This window comes from Diorhabda carinulata, chromosome X, assembly GCF_026250575.1.
Source record: "Diorhabda carinulata isolate Delta chromosome X, icDioCari1.1, whole genome shotgun sequence".
Lineage (NCBI taxonomy): Eukaryota > Metazoa > Arthropoda > Insecta > Coleoptera > Chrysomelidae > Diorhabda > Diorhabda carinulata.
Genome location: NC_079472.1, coordinates 17327950 through 17350468, shown reverse-complemented (window position 1 = coordinate 17350468; position 22519 = coordinate 17327950). Strand labels below are relative to the sequence as shown.

Genomic DNA, 22519 nt, shown 5'->3' with positions numbered 1-22519 from the left:
AAAAAATCGTGTAATCATAACCTTCTTTAACGTCTTGTGTTGTTTGATCCTTTTGCTCCTTGCACAATCCCAAACAAGTTGTTAGTATTTTATCGTCATTTCTGAAACTGTTGTCCCACATGCTGTCGTCTTCGGTAGAAAAATTCGTGGACGGAATAATCGCGCCTTTCGTAGTGACGCATTTAACCGAAGCGTGTCTTGTTTTAAGAAAATCCAAAGCGTCTCTTGCTGAGGTAGCTACTTTTTGGACGTGTTGTGGATCCAGTGTGCTGCGAGAGTCTGGCGCCGGGACTTTGCCGCCTCTCGAAAGGCCTTCTAATTCGCTAATAACTGTAACAACAGATGAAGTTATCAAATTACACAAAACAAAAAAGACTATAAGAAAAAGCACTCAAATCAGAAGTAATCATTGGACATTGTAATGTTGGCCCAAGACTCAAGAAACAGCAGGATATATAGTCAAACAAAAGTAATCTCCCGACCGGTTTGGCAAAGAATCAATGGAGAAAAAAACCAAAAAAGTCGATAAAACAAAAAACTTAAACCAGAAATAATCATTGGACATTGTAATGTTGGCCCAAGACTCAAGAAAGGGGCAAGGAAATCGTACAACTATTCTTTCTGTGCCGTGACAAAAAAACCACATCAAAAGTGGCATCGTAGATTCCCTCGAAGGAATAGCAAATTAGAAAAACGAACTCATTCTGGATCGGAAATGCTCGCAAAATAAGCTATAGAAGGAAAAAAATGTGGGTTCGTGATTAGCTAGATTACCAGGTTCCTACCGGCCTCCAAGTAAAAAAACACACCTCCAATTAGGCTGTGTTATGACAATCCCCAATGAAACTTAATTAGAAACCCAAACATCGACTTAATCAAATAGCCGCTTTTCACCCATACAACACTTTCTTCAGTTTCAAAAGTTTTTTTAAATATGTGGAACGGATTCCAGCAGGAGCGCTGATGAATATGTGGGATTCCAGCAGCCTACCTACCTCCATTTTCGTCAAACTAGTAACTATGATGATGTTACTTCTAGTTGGAGGTCCTGTACGTGTATGTCTGATTGTACCGTGCGTTCGTTGACTATTATATTATCACGTCGGATAGCAGTCTCCATTCTTCTTTCTAAGAAATGTCTTCGTATAGGGAGCAACCAGTTATCCCCATTCTATCTGGGGAATATTATCAGGACTTATGCTCTCAACTGTCTTCTCTAGTTCCTCTTTCAAATCCCTCTAGTGGTGACAAACGAAAAAAGTATATTCGACATCAACTGCCTCGTTTTGACAGTATTCAGGTGAATTATGTGAAGTAGCCTTAGATCTGGAGATTGGTAATGTAAAAGTTCATAAACTTTCTTTCAGTGCACGGTCTTTATTACTCGTTGTGTACATTCACCTAATTTTTCTTCTATCCGCCGTTGTTGCCACGTCTGTGGCCATATTCTGGCACGTTCGATGGTTGTTGCATCCTGTCAGTTGCTTCAATATATGCTCGAAAGCTAGAAGATCCAGTACTTTGAGAAAAATTTCAATCGTTTTCAATAGTTCACAGTATTTTTTTATCTCCCCTCGTACGTCTATTGATCTGATGAGATATTTTGTCAACCAGATACCATGTAGGCTGGTTTTCTTTTATAGAATAAGTAATTTTTGTTCTATTCAACTATCTGAAGACGTGGTTCAATTCCAAATAGAACCATTGTGATAATAATGAGTTGTATAATTACTATTATCAATTTAATTATTAAAATGAGATTTGATATTATTCGAGGTAATAAGTTTGTGAAGCCATTGTTTACTTTGTATTTTGCATCGTCCTATGCTTTGTACGTACATGCTTTTAAATAGATTCGCGTGTGAACCGATTGCTTCCGTATTATGGTCAATGCAAAAATTTGCATCTCCATTGGTTTTCGTGTTTGTGTGTATGTGAACACATCGGGCCGTAAAAGTTGTTTGTTTGCATTTTTTATTCTATTTATAATGAAGTCGTCCATTGTTTGTAGCACGGTGAGTAATGCGTCGTTCGGTGTTTCCCATAAGTTTTGTCTGCCGGAAGCGACGGATAATTTCCAGATGATGATGTAAAACAGTTTCGATCGCATACAGAAGGTGTTTATGCAGAAGATGCATAATTCTTTATACGAGGATGGTCTCGGAAGTACCTGGCACAAAAATTTTGAAAACATGTTTATTTTTCCACGTAAGCTCCTGAAATTGCCGACATCACATCTTCATTGTTGAATCATCTTTGACCACCGAGCGATTTTTCAAGTTTGGGAACAGAAAATAATCCGAGGGGGCTAAATCTAGCGAATTGGGTGCATGAGGTAGCAATTCAAACTTTAATTAATTAGTTTTGGCCATTGCAATAACGAATGTGTGAGCTGGTGCATTCTCTTCACGAAACAACACTTTTTTCTCAGCCAAATTCGCCTGCTTTTGTTTGATTTCTCCGCTAAAACGTTGTAATAAGTTCGCATGGTACTCGACGTTGATAATTTTTCTTTTTTAAAGTTAATTAATGAAACTTATCACACTTGCACCCCAAAAAAACCGACGCCATGATGTTGCCTGCAAATGGAACGGTCTTTGCCTTCTTTGAAGCCGGTTCTCCATTTTTAGGATCCACGGTTATGAAACTGCGCAAAAATTCGGGTTTACTTCTGCAAAACGTTGCCAAACAGTCGATAAAAACATCTTCACGACGCTCATTTTGTTTGCCTGCAGACGGAATGGTATTTTCTTCTTTGGAGTCTGTTCTTCCTGTTCAGTCCATTACTTCGATTGTTTTTTCTTTCAGGTGTGAAGTGATGGACCAAGTTTAAACCGTGGTTATGGAACGGCTTTATTTCTATGAAACATTTCCTAACAGTCGAAAGAAACATCTTCCCAGTGCTGTTTTTGTTCCATTGTGAGCAAACGCGACACCCATCGCACACAGCTTTCTCCTTTCTAAATTTTCAGTTAATAAGCGATGTACCGGACTACTAAGTCTACTAGCTTGCACACTTTCAGTCAGAGTAGAATCTAGTTCAGCTTTTATATTTATTGTTACATTACAATACAAAGGTGAACTTTCTTTAGAGACAACTCGTATAATGGACTCAAAATCAGTAACTAAAATCCTGCATAAAGGACATCTTCAATTTTTATTCGGAAAGTAGATATTGAATCGAAATAAAATATTGAATTTTTTGTTAAAATTAATTCTCTACTATTTTGAATCGCTTATTGAAGACAAATTTTCAATATTAGGTTACAATGTAGGAAATCGAGTCGATATGTTCGTACATAATCCTCGAGATCCGAGCGGACTGAATATGTCAAGTAGCTCTCATTTAAACAAATTACATTTCTATGACAGATGAATAGGTAGAAACAAGTTTGCAAGCAAACGAAGCGGAAACTAAGTTTAACCAACTCTCCGGAGTTTCCCAACTTTGTTATAAAATCGGAATGCGAACCAGACATATATAGAGATGGGACATAAAGGAACTGTTTTTGATCATTCAAATCATTCATTGAAAATGAATTTCGATATTTCCATGTTTTCACAATTTCTATTCGACAATTTGCAATTTGCAAATAAATTTCAATAAATCGATGTGATTTTTTTGCAGAACTATACTCGTGAGCAAAAAAATCGACTCAAGTCGTACGGAACCTGCAGTAGGTGGACGGGCATTATAATGAATTTTTCTCCGATAAACTTGCTATAGAAAACGACGATCGTCTAAAATGTCTTCTAAGTGTCGATTCGCCGCCAGTTTCAATAAAAACAAACTCGGTTTTCGCTTCCATTGAAATGCCCACCCAAACCATCTAGGAACCGCCTCTAAAAGCCAATACTGCGCCAATCATTCTCCAGGTCTTCTGTCAACTCTTCCTCTTCGAACGCTACCAAGTAGGCATAATCTGCCTTTCGTCTGAGGAGAGAACAGAGCCCCATTGTTCGTCAGTCTTCTCTGGCAAATCGTAGACGCGTTGCTCGGTGGGCTGAGGTTAATTTGATGCTAGTAGTTGGTCTTTTTGACTCAAGGTTAGCTACCCTTAATCTTCTTCTTACAGACCAACCACTCACATTCCTCTAAACCCTCATTGAACTTGAACCCAGTGAGAACCAATTTCTAAGCGATGTGCTGATAATGTATCGGTCAATCTCTCTCGGATGTGCAGGTTTTTCTTCCGGAACCGCGTCTTCGATGAAAGTTACCAGTGTCTTGGTAAGAACTATAAACAGCTCACTGGCTACTTCTCACTGATTCTGGCCTTGTCGCAATAGGATGAACACTTCAGCAGCTTTATCACTTTTTGTATGCATTTTCAGGTAGAATTTTTGTTTGTTGTTAAACAAATTTAAAAAGGGTAGTTACCGCTCATAACATAACATAAGAGCATGAGACATTTTCTATAATTTTGAAGCTACTGCCATTAGCTTCAAGATTTAACTAAGAAAAATACAATTTGGTGTTCAATGTTTTCTTCAGTGATTTGAGATTGCTGTATCGATTTTTTTTGCCCACGAGACCGAAATATTTAATAAATTTTTGGAAATGGCTTGTTACTGCCCGTCGGCCGTAAAGTAGTGTTTACCGATCAATTGTATTGTTAGTAGTTTCTTAGTAGTATCTTACTAAACCAAACCGTTTGAGTACCATAAATTTTGATAAAAATATTGTATATTTATTTAAAAATATCAATTTTATCGATGTTACTTACCTACAATAGGAACCATAAGTGTATAGGTATGAGTCTGGGCGATTTTACGGATACCAGTCAGGTGATCGATGAAACAATTGGTGTCCGGGACTAAATATTTCGGCCTTACTTCGACGTGAACACTAACCACTGACTGACTAAGTATTTTCTGTAACAAAATAATATGAAATTGAAATAAGATGATACACATACATACAGTTCTCGTATTTCGCAAAAAAATTGAAACTTTTTAGGAACTAATATTCGATCTAGACTCCTTGATTCTGAATATTCTGAAACAAGTTTCTCAAAATAGCCATCAACTGACAACATCACCTCTTCATTATTAGAAAACCTTTGAATAAAGAGCCATTTTTTCATGTTTGGGAACAGAAAATAATCCAAGGGGGCTAAATATGACAAATAGGGTGCATGAGGTAGCAATTCAAACTTTAATTCGTTAATTTTGTCCATTGCAATAATGGATATGTGAGTCTTTATGGAACCACACTAAACTAAACTAAACTAAACTAAATGAGGCTGTCCTTCGCTCAAACGTTGCAATAAGTTCGCATAATACCCGCCGTTGATAGTTTTTCCTTTATCAAGATTGTCAATGAATATTATCCCACGGCGAATCCCAAAAAATCGACGTCATGACCTTGCCTGTAGATGGAATAGTCTTTGCCTTCTTTGGAGCCGGTTCTTCCTGTTCAGTTCATTGTTTCGATTGTTCTTTTCTTTCTGGTGTGAAGTGATGGACCCACGTTTCATCCATGACGCTGTTTTTGTTCTATTGTTAGCAAACGAGGCACCCATCTTGCGCATAACTTTCTCATATCCAAATTTTGAGTTAATATGCATCCGCACTTTTCGAAATGCCTATTATGTCTGCTAGCTTGCGCACCTCCAGTCGACGATCATCGAGTATAGATTGTGTACTTTCTAATACTTCTGGAACCATCTTCTTAGAATCGGAAGCAAGATCGTTCCAAGTCCTTTTAGATATTTGCTACTATCTCGCACATGTATCTGTCTATGGACTTCGGTGTGAATTCGATCTATTCCACGTTTAATAACGCTTTTAGTGAAAAAAGAAGTGCTACTACCGAAAAACATGTTCTATTAACTTCTTGAGAGAAATATGAAAGCACTGATGAGAATCACTTTTGTTGACTGGACTAAAATGCGTACATTTTTTTATCTACGGGTTGTCCTTGCATCGAACACATGACTCTAACTACTAAGAGTTAAAACTTGTCCTTCATTTAAGTAAAGAGTAGTAATATATCCAACGGGTCAAGTTAAATAATAGCTTACATGTTAAATGCATCATCAATGAACAATTATAAACGTTGTGGCGAATTTTTTTGCTTTAAACAGTGGCGTATCACACTTAAGTACTACAATATATTCTGTAAACCACAAAAGTTTCCTAACCTAACCTTACTATCTCTATTATTTAGGCTTCAATATTCAACAACAAAATAAAACAAACACGACATATCAATAAACGAATATGAATGCATCTAAATGTTATTGATTTTGGGTTTCTTCTGTTTTAAAATGTTTAAGTTTTTATCAAAAAAAGAAAAGTCGATCATAATTATTTTCGTTAGAAATTTATCGATAAAATTTGTCAATAAAGCAATAATAGTAGATTTGTACGATGAAGGTTTTATTCCCCGTGCTTCAATTATCCAAATTCGTACTAGGAAACGAGGACGTAGAATTGGGTGCACTAGGGTAACAAATATAAGAGACAATTAGTAGTTAGCATGTAGGAATCGAACCAAAACATTCTTAGCTTACTAAACTCATTGTAGAAAAACTTATGGTTGATTGATTTCCATTATGGAGCCAGAAAAATGGCCGCTCGTCTACAATTGGTAACTGGAACACAGAAACTGCCTTTTAGCACAGTGACAAACTGTTTTCGGACGAAACCAGATTGGATTTGGTTAATGCAAATTGACGACACAGAGTATGAAGATGACCAGGGCGACCAGAAAGACTATAAATAGAAGTCTGCAGAGGAAAAGTCACTATCCCATTCACAAATAACCCAACGAAAATATCTGTTTCTCTCGTAAAAACTTTCATGTTTTGGGAAAGCATAATGCACAGTCTTCGTACGCAATTTTTTCCCATTGTAGACACTATGACCAGGAATTTATCCTCTCTGAAATGAAATTGGAGCCAATTTTAACGAGAAGATACACTAGAGTTTCAGATTATTAGCCAGCTAAATCACCCCATTGAGCACATGTGATATTCGGAGGTCCTTCAAGAACTCACACTCGCTGCCCAAGAAGAATCAAACAACACAACCAATTTTTGATTTGACTTTAAATTGGTTTTCTTCTAGATCAGTTGATACCTAACCAAATTAAATGTACTTTATAATACATGATATTAATAGTGTCTTATTTTGATAAACATAAAGAGATGATGCCTGTTTGCTGTGGTGTGGACCCTTACGCTAAGCAAATATAATCGGCAACTCGTTAAATTAGAGATTCCTATTCCTATAAGAACCAGAATTAAGCAGGTAATTTTTGATTGCGCCTCAGTTGAGTTTTTACTTTCAACTTTGACGTTAAAAACGATAAGTAACCGAATGATTTGGTATCGCCCTGTAGGTGTGTGTATACAAGTATGTGTGTAAGATTTATTGCATAACATTCATCGTACATTATCGAAGTTTATTCAGAGGAATGCCTTGTACACAATTTCAAGTGTCTTTTTTTATTTTTATCTTCATCTCCTACTTTTAGTTCCAGATCTATAACTGATGTTCTAACAGACGGATAACCGTCGAATTATATCTAGAGATGTTCTTTTGGTTAAGAGCAGTTACTGAAATTTGTTTTAAATCAAAAATTTTGGAAATAATACGCAGTTCGGTACATTAGTTCTTAGCCTAACATAGAAAGAAAAAAATGTGATTGTTTTTCGATATATTCAACCTCTATTTCCACACTATTCAGAAGCTTAAAACTTATACGACTCAATAAAGATATGATGCATCTTTAGTCAAAATCTTCGTATTTTCATCGTCGCTGTTATACAACTTAAACAACAGTTTCAGTTTTGCGAACAAAAAAAAGTCGGACAGAACCAGATTAGGACTATATCATCGATGTTCAATATCTTTGAAGCCACACGTGTACAGTAACTTTGGAAATCGAAGCAGTACGGACTGGAATAATTCTCATCCCCAGTGAAACAGCTTAGACATAAGTCAACGTGAACATACTCTTCAAAAATTTGAAAAGTTTCATGAACAAAGTCAAGATCGATTAACGGTTAATCATTTTGTAAGGATTGGATTAGCCAAACAAACAATTCACGATATCTGTCGGCAAGTTAAGACAGGCATTTCGAATAAAAGGATCAGACAGAAAAGACACAAAAAGGCAAAAAAAATTGAGAGAGTGAAGCTTTATACTTTATTTCAGAAAGGTATAGAGTAATAAAACCTCATTAGGTATGCAAAAGGACCACAGAGTGACCCAACGAATATTTAAGCCAGTTTCATAGTTTAGCATTTATTTCATTGTAAAGTTCTTTTTCTTTTTATCAATTGCAGGTAGTACCACCCGGGTTGGGGTCAATTTATGGGTTTAGCCTATACTGAAAATAGTGTGCCAAAGGCGTTCCGGTAGGATACTTGTAAAGAGGAAAGCCGAATCTGAAATGGGGTTGGAATTAGGCAGAGGCACTAATAGAAGGTTAAACGGTACCTGTTAAATGCAAAACGTAACTGTATAATCTACTAACTATGTAACCCCTCCACAATATTTCGATATTGACACTTTAGGCCAGAAAACATACTTTTCCTAACTCTCTTACGTAATTACTTGAAATTTTAATATTACAAACAATACTATTTCAAGACCTACACCTATAGCTGACGAAGAAATTGATTCGAACTGGACGGAATTCCCTATTTTATTACTCTATACCTAGTTTGCGAAAATTGGGCAGAAAATTCAAAATCGATAAGAAATATGCGAGCAAAAACCTGAAGGAACAGAATGTTGTTCAAAAATCAAGAAAATCGGCACCCAAATATTCTCAAAAGAAACTTTTGAAAGAAAAATCAAAATTTAGAATTTTCCGAGAGACATTACCGACATTGAGTCAATTTTACTTTTGACAGGATTGAAAGGATGAATAATGAGACTTATTATTGTTAGAAATGCGAAGTAAATTCAGAAGTGTATTGCAAAACATACAAACAGTTTAATTCGAGTATGGTTGGAGATATCTTGATGTGTAATGTCTAAATTAATACAATCAATAACAACAAGCAACCTGAAGGAAACTTTGTATTTTGACTATAGCAACTGCTCATTATGCAAAGGACGTTGTGGGAGCTTTTGCAAAGTTAAGTATTCCGTTTATTGAAAAGTCTAGGAGTCTTCTTAATGTTCCTCAACAAAGATCAATTCAACATTTTTGGCGCAATTCGAAACCGAAAGTTTGGGAAACAACTACACATGAACAATTGAAAAAGAGCATTTTGAACAAGCTTTTTGAACAAGTTTTTCATATTTGGGACGATTAGGTGCTGATTTAATTATATTAAAGATGTTTAAATATAGTGTAGTAACCATTATTTTATAGAGTAAAGTTTAAATAATTAAATTACAACAAACAATTTATCCGTATCTTTTATCCTGACAGTCTTATATGAGGCCAAGAACTCATAGATCGCACTATGTGATTGAATCTTTTTGACTGCGCTTTCAAATATAAACTTGTTCGATTTTTATAGAAATAAAGAATTTTCGTTACAACTTCAAACTGAATATATATTCTAAATTCCGTTTCTAGAATATGACAATTAAATAATTTCTAATTCCCATGGTTTTAAAATGTTTGCCATTCGTCCTAATTGTCTATACAATGTAATATGCTCTGAATAGGTTGCTGGGGCATACCTGAATAATTCATATTGTTAAACGAGCCGGTCTGAGGCGTCCGTTGAATATTTTATTAACTTCCACTACTTCGTCTCTTGATTGCGCTTCAAGTAGCGATTTTTATAAATATTTGATAAATGTCGACTTTATTATCATCTCACTTGAACCGATGGAGATATCTACTGCATTCTTGCACTAATTCCATCAACTTTGTTGTTTAGAGATTTATGATGAATCTCAAATAAATTTACGATGCAGTATATAAACTTGTACAACATTTTATTATTTAATCTTGCTTCCACAGAAATCGGACCGTTGCAAACTTTTGACTTTTTAAATCATTTATCAAATCAAAAGAGAAATATGCTGTTTGAAAGACAATTTAATATGATTTAATAAAATTATTGCCTTTGCAACATAAATTTGCATATTATTCGTTTTCTATAATCTCAATAGCGTTCAAATGTGTTAGTTTAATGTACACTACACCACTAAAACCCGCCCATGTTATTGCTTTAATCGAAAAAGGACTTGGTCAGCGGACTGTTGCTAGACAACTGCATATGACCCGCGCAGTGGTTCGAAGAGAGTGCCAGCGTTATAAGGACACTGAATCCTTTCATGGACGACCTGGAACAGCCAGAAGGTGATTTACAACCGCTCGTGATGACCACTTTATTGTGTCAACAACATGCAAAATGTTCCTGATCTATAAAACACGTGCTATTGATCCAATTTTTACTCCAGCTCATCGGCAAGCATGCCTGCGTTTTGCACAGGATTATCTGAAATCGACATTTGAACAATGGGACTGTTCTATTCCCAGAGAAGACCTGTATATGCCTCCAAGGTAGAGATCGTAGAAGGAAAGTGTACCGAAGACCAAGAGAGCAATTTGTAGATCGCCGCTTTTAAGAGCGGAATGCTTATGGAGGTGGTTCCTACACGATCTGGCGTGCAATTTCTATAGAAGCACGAGCCGACCCTGTGCTCATTCGTAGGGGCGTGTTCACGGAACTTTACATCAACTTCATTGGAAACGAATTTACCTTTATACGTGACAATGCAAGGCGGTTCACTTTAAGCTTTTCTATAAAATTTATGTCGCGCAGTAACTTGTAATCCAATAAAAACACCCACCCCTATTAGATGAGCTAGGAGCGTAAGTCATGAATTTATCTCGTTAACACTTTGACATATTGATCTATTGTGTACCCCAGGCAGTTTACCATTCAGACAGCAACGACTTTGCAAAGTGAGCTACTTACTTGGAGGTTTAACTCTTACCTCTTCTTGCTTTAACGAGCTTTACTGTCAAGAACCGTTTTCCGGATTACCTCGCAATCTCAAAGGAAGTGTTCAGCGGGTTGTTATGGTACTTTACAGAAGCCACTACCCTCCCACAACTTATCATCACTTAAGTGAGTAAGGTCTTTGGTATTCAAATGTTTCATACTCTTTATTCATAATCTTGGTAAAGTTTTTCATCGATCCAAAATTAATATGATTCGGAAAAAGGCATTTTTTGAGTTAACAAGAGGCGCATAGTCAAAATTTTTTAGATATATAGATAGTTGTAACTATTATGTAATATGTTATCAATTTCAATGTTCTGAAGTCTATAAATTTAAATTTAGTTAGTAGTGGAGATCAATCAACCTTAAAAGTACTAATCCTTTCCAGGTATAGTTATTTTGGCTTTATGCTTCGGCAGAAGGGAAACAATCAATAGCGATTAATACATAGAGTTGTTGGATCGTTTGAATGCGAAAATTAAGGAAAGACGACCTCGTATATCGAGGAAAAAACCAGTTTCATCCAAGATAATGCACCGATTTACAAGTCGATGCCAGCGATGGTTAAATTGAACGAATTACCTTTCGAATTGCTTCTTCATCTACCGCATAGTCCAGATCTGGCCCTCAGTGATAAGGGCTACTCGTTGATCTCAAAAAAAATGCTCGCCGGTAAGAAAATCAAATAAAGAAAAGCAATTGCTGAAACTGAAGCCTATTTTGAGGCAAAAAAGACAAATTCCTCTACAAGCACGATATCAAGGAGTTGGAGAAACATTAGAATGATTGTATTACTCTTGGAGGAGATTACATTAAGAAATGAAACTGATTTTAGGCAAAAAATGTGTTTTTCTTATTGAGCGATGTGTTATCTGATATTTTAATGTAGATAGAAGATCAATATCTGGAATAGTAAGTCATGTACTACGACCAGAATTATTTCTGATCAAATAAAAAACGAATTATCAACCAATGTAGTAAAAAGAAAGACTTTTTTTCAATTTATTCCTGTATGGTGTTATTTTCAAATATACGATATTTATTAAACCTCACATATAGTAATCAGAGATCCATTTCAGCAGAATTTCCATCAAGGAATATCGTAGAATTTCTTATACGTCGTTTGGTAGTCAACAACCGATCTTTAGAGCGGCATATGAATTTTTTTTTTTTTCGAAAAAATCATAGATATGTGACGATGTATGCTTTGAATATAATAGCGATAGGTTTTGAACAGAATATCAAAGAGTTGTTCCACCTATATTATTCTTAGAACACACCAACACAATGTCACTTGGTTTATTACATTCTGCATGAAAGGGATGCCGCTCTGGCGTATTTTTACTAGTATGAAAAGAGAAATTCATACCGGTTATTATATCTGCAAATAATACGGGGTTTTCCTGAAATAACTACCATAAATTGGAAACATGGTTAGGTGGTTTTTAAGTGAATAAGAAACCCGTTTTATTTGGCATAATTATAACCACCCACTGGGTGGACCTAGAACCCCATCGTCAAAGCAACTTACAACACGTCGTTTAGAGCAATGGATTAATACACTGCAACGATGCACTGAAAACCTGGCCAAAAGTCCAAATTGTGTTTAGTTATGACGCAAAACTTGCTAATTATCTAAAAGGGATGTTGGGTCTGTAACGGGGTGCAATAGAATATACCTGAAACGTCCATTTTTTTTCATTTTTTTGTCATTGGAATGTACATTCCAGTACATTTGTACAAACAGTGTCTAAGTGTGTAAATATAAAGAAAAAACAATAAATAGTAAACTTTTTGTAGAGATACAAAGTTAGTCAAGTTTTAATTTTTTGTTTAAATAAAAGAGCATAATATATAGAATTTGCTAAAAAGAAAATTAGCCCTTTTTTGAAAATATCGTAATTTTTATGTAACAGATCTTTCATTTGACGGTTTTTCCTTTGAAACGTGAGAATCTGTTCACCATTTGATAAAAACTGAAGGTTGTTCAGAATGTTGTCCGCAATCATTTAATATTTGAAAAATATAGGTATAGGTATAGGGAAAAAACTTAAATTTTGTGAAACGTATCATTTATCAGATGTATTTTCAAATAGGTCACAAATCGCTAATAGAATGGAACAAACCATTCGGCATTCAAACATTTTGAATAGGTATTCCTTTGTTCACGTATTATGACATAGTAGTCACTTCGGATTTATTTATTCTAACATTCGAGTTTTTGAAGAAATTAAGTTGTTATCGAGCCCCTACTTCGTTCGATAAATTCAATAAAATTTCGAAATATACGCTGAATCGCCCTCTACCTATCTACATTTTAAATCAAATAAATTTTAATACATTTATGGTGATTTTATTCTTTATATTAGCTAGTAAGTTTTTTCTTGTTTTTTTTTTATTGTCCTCATAAAATTTTCTATGGATTCCTTTTGTTTGAAGCAAATTTTGTATGAAAGTTTTCATATAAATTCCTATTTTCTATTTATTTGAGGAACATAATGAATAGAATACAACCAGTTTGGTTATATTTTAAAAAATATTAATTCACTTTTTTATATATTGGGAGCATAAGCTCCTTTTTATTCAGATCTATTCTACCTACTCGTTCCTTAATTCGTAATTTCCCGTTTCCTTCATCATTTTATTTTTTCTCGCAGTTCTACAGCTGCCAGGTTGGTAGTTTCCAACCACCAGACTACGAATTCAACTCACCCCAACATCTGGGAATCCAGTTGAGGGCTGCAACCATCACAGATTTCCATCTTTAATATATAAATAAATCCGAGTTTTTCTAATTTATAACTGTTTTTATTCGTTATGCTCTTCTAGATACGCAGTTTTCAGCTTTTCCTCCTTTTTTATTAACTGTTAACATTGTTAAAAAGCTGATGGCGTCCAATTTAATATTAATTATTCACCCCATCTGAGTACCAGTTATTTATATACTTTAACTGGGGCCGAAATGAAATACAATGGATCCATTTTTTTGAGGATATCTTGAAAGTTTCGTATATGCAACAACGGAAAAAAATTTATCGATAGAATATAACTCGATTGTGATGCTATAATGCAGAATCTTGGAATGCTCTTCCATAGGCTCCGGAAGTGTGTACAAGTGCAAGGTACCCACCTTGAACCCACCTAACCAACTAAATTTTTCTACAATTTTTCCTTATGTATTTTCCGATGTTCGACAGTATTCAGTTCAAATAGAAATGTTTGATTGTGTTTTGATACCTCCTGTGAGTATTTTCAATAAATAATTACAATTTACGATCATTTTCTTCAGAATGTCTTTTTATTGCGAACGGTTTGAATTGTACAGATTGTTACTGTAAAATTTACGGCTTGTTACCCATCGGGCACGAGCCGCCCCTGGGCTTTAGATTGTAGTGTAGAATTATTTATACCTCGAAACATACTACATGGACATACCGAATCATCCATTGGAAATTCATAATATTCGAATGCATATTTTAGAAAATATACTTTAAAATAAGTTTTGATTTTGCAACTTCAGAAGCCTATAACTCAAAAAAGAGAGGAGATTTTCACGTCATCTACTCGCTCCCGAATATTTTGCATCAAGTCCTGGAATTCCTTGTAGATAACAGCCTCTATAAGCGGATGAAAAATTTTTCTCGCTGTTTCAATTGTACAAGTTGTTAATGTAAAATTTACGGCTAGTTACCCATTGGATACGAGCCGCCCCTGGGCTTTAGATTGTAGTGTAGAATTATTTATACCTCGAAACATACTACATGGACATACCGAATCATCCATTGGAAATTCATAATATTCGAATGTATAATTTAGAAAATATATTTAAAAATAATTTTTGATTTTGCTTTATAAATGGATTGAATACTTGTACAGAACAGTATAAAGGCCATCGAATGGATCACGTTGCTATGAATTCGTACCCTCAAAGAATCAAAATATTTATGTTTCATCAAGTCACGGAACACCCTGTATACGATAACAATGTTATAGTATAAGTTTATAATTAATTAACAACCAGACACTTAACCTAACCTCGATTCCATAAACCGCGAACAAATTCTCGTTGTTATGTGTACGAAAGATTGAAATAGAGTCGGGAAAGTCTCGCGTATTTACAGCTGTTACCTTCAGGTATCATCAATAATTCGGATTGCATCAACTTCCTAGTGTGATGTTATTCTTGACCTCGTAAATTTCGTGGTCTTGGTCTTACGGGTTTTGCATTAAAAATACGATGCACGATATACGGTTTGCTATAAACAAGGTGGTTCACAAATATGTACATTAATTTTTAAAAGATTCTAAAATAAGGATAATGCTTCTCAAAACTAAATGAAAGGGAAATATTTCTTCTATTTACAATTGCAGGTAGCTCAGATTTGCCACCCGTACCGATTTTGCCGGCACAGTCCCGATTTCGAAGACACTGTCCCGCGTCCCGAGTCGGGACTTGATAAAAGCAGAATTGCAAATTTCTTTGAACATACAGATGTCTTGTTCAGATAAATACAAAAATTATGTAGAATTATTAAAGGCGGCTCGTAACAACATGAAATACGTATGGAAAAAATAATTATATAAAATAAATACAAATAAAAACACAAAATTTTCCTTAGACTGTCTCAGGGTTAAATTTTGATTGAAACAAACTCCGATCGTCTATGATGGATGCCCGATCATCCCGATTTTTTTCCCTAATGGTGACAACCCTGAGGTAGCTGTAGTCTATATCACTGTTTCCCAACCCTTGAATTCGATGAAGTCGACACGAGTTTAACCCTTTTGCTCTGGTCCATTTAAATGCAATGTTAGATGTTGTTGCAAAATATCAACTTGGTGTTGAGTAAATTTCCATACAGCAGACGACAATGATATACCAATGAAAAATGAACACCTAGTGCTGCAGATAATACTTCTAATTGAAAAATTGGGGAAATACAGAATTGAATCTTCTTATTTTCTATCATAGAAAGATGGAACTATACAAAATAATAATGACATTGTACAGGTAAGTTTAGTACTAATTGTTCTGGAGAATGATTCTAAACACATCTATGTAAAATTACAAACAAACAATTATTTGTTTGAGGAAGTTAATTTGACAAACATGGTGGTTGGGTAGTTCTTTGACGGTTTTGTAGTTAATGTCTTCGATATATATTACATTGTTGAAGTATGCAAACAATCCTTCTTAGACTACCTCCAAATGAAACACCAAAAGATTTGGAAACATTGTATCGAATGGGGAGGCATATCCTAGCCTCATTATCCCGATATTTCTTTTGCATTACTCGCACATGGAAACACTTCAAAAATAGAAAATCGTTCTTCAACTTGGTCAACATCATCATGTATTAACAAATAATTATTGCAGGATGTGTTTCCTCTATTTGATAGAACCAAGAATCCGGCTCAGCTGCCGAGGTTCAAGTACCCTGTGATTAGGCCCGCCGTCCATTTTTCTCCCTACGAGAATGGTCCCAGAAGTACCTGGCCCGACCTAGAGATGGCGGGAGTTGCTTGCATTAAAAAGTACACAATCTATACAACATATGTTTCAAGTTTGAAGACTCCACGTTGTGTTTAGTATTTGTTTGGCAGCCATCAATAATGAACGTTTTCAATCAATTCAGTCAATTGGTAAAAGAGGTACCGGATGATCGTCGACTGAAAGTGCGGTACCTTGCATATTAACTGAACATTTGGATATGAGATGGGTCCCGCGTTTGCTCACAATGGAACAAAAACAACGTCGCGTTTGGCAATGTTTCACAGATATAAAGCCGAATTTTTGCGAAGTTTCATTATCATGGGTCCATCACTTCACACTCGAAACAAAAGAACAATCAAAACAAAGGACTGAAAAGGAAGGACCGGCTAGAAAAAATGGAAACATCGTTCCATTTGCAGGCAAGGTCATGGCGTCGGTTTTTTGGGATGCGAGTGGGATAATTTTCATTGACTATATTGATAAAGGAAAAACTATCAACGGCGAGTATTATCCGAACTTTTGCAACGTTCCAGCGAATGTACCAAGCAAAAACGATCGTATTTGGCTTGTTTCATCCAGACAATGCACCAACTCACATATTCGTTATTGCAATGGCCAGAATTAATGAATTGCTACCTCATATGCCATTATATACGAGATTTACACCAAATGTATGATCCCCAATGAGCAACAGCACAGAGGAAAGTTTCTAGGCCAAATCCGACAGTCCCCCACCCTCAAATCTGCACTTCCATGATTCGCTACGTCGCTAAGTGTTTGGTGGAAGTTTCGATCGCCATTCCAGCCAAGTTAGAGTTCGAGTCTCCTCCGGTTTTTCTACGCAATGAAGTTATGGTCCCTGGCAACTGACATACTTATTCAAGACAACGCTCGATTACACGTAAAATCCAGGAGCTGTTATGCCCCATTCCCAGTATGGCCTGGACTTAGCCACCAGCGATTATAACCTTTTCCGCAAGCTAAATAAAAAATTGAGTGGTAAATGCTAATTCAACGGATTGGCGGGAGACTTTTTTAACTTTGGAATACAAAAGTTGGAGCACCGTCTTCAAAAGTGTTTCGAAAAAGTGGAGATTATGTTGAAAAATAGACAACAGAGTAAGCTTTTCAACGATGTATGAATTGATAAAAACAAATAATGGTTTCTATTTGTAAAAAATATGGTAATCTGACTTCTAGTTCTGTCCTAATGATCCGAGTTTTGAAGATATTTAAATACTTTGATGGATGCCTCTTTCAAACTTCTGCAATTGTAAATGGAAAAATAATACAACCCTTTAACAGGGTGAGTTAAGAAATATCCATCAAACGGTTTTGGGGAATGATTATAAAACTTTTGGATCGTTAATTTCACGGCACTACCCATCTCATATCGAATTAATCCAGGTTAGTTTTTGCTGATAATACATAAAAAACAATAAACCTAATTATATTCGAATAAGTAAAAATGTATGTACGAAACAAATACGAAAAGATTTTGTATCGACTAACAATTGAAAATGTCTGTATCTAAGCGCCTACTTAGAATCGGTCGACATCTCTTCGACGAGGTGAAACTAGGAAGTGATCGCACGCACACCCACGCTTTCCCACGGCACTGAGACGTGATATATCACGATAGAGATGGAGACGACGTCGTCGGCGGTTCGTGAACGGCCCGTCCTGGAATTCTGGTGATCCTTGCGTTGCATATAGTCAAGTAGATAAACGTCAAATTTACTTTCGATTCAGTATAAATCAAAACGTGACTTTTCATTAGCGAATAGTAGTTCGTTATTTCGTCGAATACTCAATAACGGTTTTTAATTTATTTATCGTCGACTATAGGCACAAAAATTTAACCAAAAATAACAATTTGGGAAACTTTTTGGTCTGCAACGGTCTCTAGAATCCATATTTAAACTAAATCATGCAAATATATAATTTATTTATCATTTTGTTATTGCATAAATACATTTTGAAGTAGGAAGTAACAAAGAAATAACAAAAAACGATATTTTTGATCCGCGACGCCCTCTACAACCCATTTTTGAGCTAAATTATGAAAGTATATTTTTTTTTATTTCTATTTAACGTAAATGAATCTGAAGAGGATATACACTACTAGCCAAAAGTCTTTGCCCACCCGATAATTCATTTAGTAAATCTCGAAATCAAACACTTTCATATTGTCAAGCGAAGGTCGAAACGTTGTCTTACAAACCGAAAATAATGTGTCCGTTATTTGTTTACTTTATATTTCGTCGGTGTTTACAACAAGTTAAAACTTGCAAGTACCGGCTGATTTATTTATTATTCTTAAAACGGGGCATTATTTTTTCGATGTTTGTGATTGTAGTTTTTTTCGTTCTCGCAAATTCAAATTACTTTATTGCAAAAACTTAGAAGACAACCCTTTATTAACTTCGTTTAAGGTCAAAGATAAATTGTAAAATCTTTGTAAAGTCTTTTCAACCGTTTACTTTCTTTGTTTTCATAGTTAGTACAAACTTTTCGAAACATTTTACAACTGATCGCGACATTTAAAAAAAAATTCGTCTACTACCTAAACCGATCACAAAAAAAGAGAATTTGAGTTAAAATATTCTCAGTTTAGCATAATTTCCATTTTAAAAACGTAGTGTATTAAATTATGAACTAATTTCGTTCATATTTTACAAAATATTGGTTTTAAATTGTTATATATAATTTTCGCTAATCCATGAAGAATTTTTCTATAACATCTTTGACAAACTTTATTTTTGGCATATAATTTATATACTTTAGAGCTTCGTATCTCAAAAAACTCGTACCAATCCTTAATAATACCTCGATATTTAATCATTTTTTGATAGTTCAAAATATTAATAAATAAAATTGTAAAACACAAAATGAAAATAACATAAAACAAATTATTTATTCTATAGGTAATAGTTCTTTGAATCGCCTGTACTAAATGTCCCTGCCCTCTTTCACCAACATCGCGAATGTCAAGTGGACGAGACAGACCGAGACCTACGACGCCTGCAACATTTTTCGAACGTGAACAGATCACGTGTGACATACACGATTTACTTGTACGAGGTTAAATTGCAAATTTTGTGAGAATAAATTCGATTCGGTAAATCTGAGATACTCTTTTGCATACTTAACAATCTATGTTGCTAATTGTGCGTTGAATTTTCGTTTTGATTCACATTAACTTCCATCCAATTTTGTATTCTATACTAGTTGACCCGGCAGATTTCGTACTGCTTCAATCGATAAATCAAAGACTTAAACTTTTCTATAAAATAAACTTAAAACAAAAAAATGCTCGGAAGTTTTATTATTATTTTCAATTAATTACACATGATTTTGCTTATTTACAATTTTTATGAAATACTTGATATTTATAAGGTTTCAATTTGATATTGACAGACCCTCACAGTTATGATAGTCTGTTAATCAATTTAAAGCTTTCTGATAAACTATAGTTGATTCCGCAAACTTCCAACGACGTGCCTTGCGATTTATTTATGGTCATCGCAAAGGCCAGACGTATCGGAAATTGTGAACGTTTAAAATCGAATGGTAAGTCCGTTGAAATCATCGGTATACGCGGGATTAAAGCATCCTCTCTTTGGTATTTCCTTTAATGATTGTTACCTCAACGACGTTATTCATCGAAATATCGATCGACATATTAGTTGGTTCTCAAATGTCAAATATTATGGTTGCGTTCAGAAATTTAATTCGTGACCAAAAATCATGAAAAGAGCGGTTTCTTATTGGCAACGTAGTAATGAAACACCAAAGTGGACTAACTTTAATATATTTTCCGAGCTTTCGAATACTTATGTAATCGTCTTCTAGGAAATATTTTACTGCCCACAGTGCCTATGAAACCAGAAAATACTGTTTGCATTTCAGTAATTGATTTAAGGCTTGATTTTTTTTAATAATCAAGAATGTTATTTGGAAATTTTCAGACATAATCATTTTTATTTTTCAACAAAGTCTAAAACTAAGTTGGAATTTCTGGAACCGGAAGACAAGATATTCATACTGAACACACTATTTATTTATAGCACTATACCAATACTCACAATTACACTGTCTGCCATGAGCGTTTCGATAACCAAGTTATCGTCTTCAGAGACTGGACGTAAATCGAAACCTAATACCTGTTTTATACTCAATTTTCCCACCATTAAACCTTCTCCCGCGAAAATTAATTCAATACAACTAAATATAAGAGTAGCTTGAATAGGGAATTCCGCCAAAGAGATTTTCCCGCTGGAAAAAATAAACCCAAGTTTACTTTAGCTTCGATTAGGTTATGTTCCACTACAGCTTTGGTTAAGTTTGGTCTTAATTGACATAAAAAGAAAAAAGAAATTTTCCAGTGATATGTTTTTATGATGAAGAAAAACTGCCGTTTCGCGTTATTCATAAATCCCATGCAATTATGGATAAAACCGAATTTACGATATCTGGGATCTGGATGAATGGATTGTGACACTTCGAAAACGCCAAATTAGCGTTTTATTAGCACAATTCTAAACCGGGTATATACGAAAGTAGAAAAATTGATATTTCCAATAAATTTTTTTTTAATTTTTAGGCGCAATTTCGTTTAAAAACAGATTAAAAGTTGACGTTTCGACCGATAAAGACCGAAATTGGTCGAAAAATCAAAATTTTATGTGTTTAAACCAAAATCAATTAAAGGAGATCTACAATTATCACGAAACATAAAGGATGTTTCTAAATTCATACGACCAAATTCAGGAGGTGATTGCTCGTATCCGAGATATTGCCCTTAATAGGTGGTAACTAAAGTTGAGATTTTTTTCCTTAAATTTCAGCAAAACTAGAAACTTGAAATTCTGTAATTTTCGTTCACTCGCAAAGGACTACCTATAGGTATTTTTTTAATATTCCTATTATATCATACGGAGGAGAAATTAGCAGCCCTTATTTTCTTTCATATCAAAATTTTTTTTCAAGATGAGGTTTTATGAAATAAAATTATAACTTAAAATCCTTTTTTTATTAAAAAACATTTTTTATTCTTAAATTTTTTTCGAAAACCAATAACTGCAGAGAAAAAAACTAAACACTACAATTTATAATTTTTTTAATAAATCGAGTGAAAAATAAAAAAAAAATAAAATGTAATACGAATCATAACAAATTGGTTTTGGGAGAAAAATTAAAGAATAAAAAATATATTTAACTAAATAAGGATTTGAAACTTTATCTTAAAAGAAAGTTTTGATGTATAATTGAGTAAGGGTTGCTAATTTCGCCCTCGTTTAAAGTAACAGGAATACCTATTAAAAAAATAACCCTGATTAGTCCTTTGCGAGTGCATGAAAATTACGAAATTACAGAAGTTTCTAGCATTACTGAAATTTTAGAAAAAAAAAATAAAAACTCAGTTTTAGTCTTCACCTTTTAAAGGTGATATCTCGGAAAGGGGTGAGCCGTGAAAATGTTGTTATAGCAAAGACCCATCTTAATTTGATCACCTCCTGAATTTTTTCGTATGAATTAAGAAACACCCTGTATATGAAAAGGTCTAAGAAATAAAACGTTGAGGTAAATCAAACTTTAATCATTTTTTTGTTCAATGGAAAAAAATAAATGTTCACCATTAATCGTATTATCACTTTTATTAACAAGAAAAATTTTTTTGTATACACTAATTAAATCATTTTTTTTTTAATTTGTAAAAATTATTCCAATCATGATATTCATTAATTTTTATTTTCAAATTGTTCTTTTTTGTTTATATTTTCCAAAAAAAATACCATATTCTTCGGAAAAAAAATTCAAGACAAATCGAGGAATTTCAGATTTTCATATTTTTTATTAAACCAAAATAGTGTTAAAATTTTTGTTTCCAAACTTGGGTCTCAATTTACCTTGAATGCGTCGAAAAAAATTATTAAGTATTAATAGGGTGGACCCGACAAATAATAACCGTTGGGGTTGCCGGGATAAGTAAGTTTTAAAATGAATCACGTTTAATTATATTTTAGCTTGAAGCTTTCGAACACTTGGACTTTATTATAAAAAAATTTTTGTGGCCCGCGAATTTATATT

General features: G+C 34.4%; 1 protein-coding gene across 15 annotated transcripts in view; it reads right to left on the bottom strand.

Moving 5' to 3' along the window:
* The window catches only part of LOC130900687 (telomerase-binding protein EST1A), an 87036-nt gene that overhangs the window by 6930 nt on the left and 57587 nt on the right, over window positions 1-22519 (bottom strand). For all 15 annotated transcript variants that reach the window (XR_009060203.1, XR_009060204.1, XR_009060210.1 and 12 more), the window contains 2 exons: window positions 4728-4875; window positions 22-330 (listed from right to left, as the gene is read on the bottom strand). Coding sequence is in view for 2 of the 15 variants with exons in the window: in XM_057811460.1 (XP_057667443.1) it covers window positions 22-330; window positions 4728-4875 (457 nt within the window). In the remaining 13 variants the exon portion in view is untranslated. The remainder of the gene's footprint in view (window positions 1-21; window positions 331-4727; window positions 4876-22519) is intronic.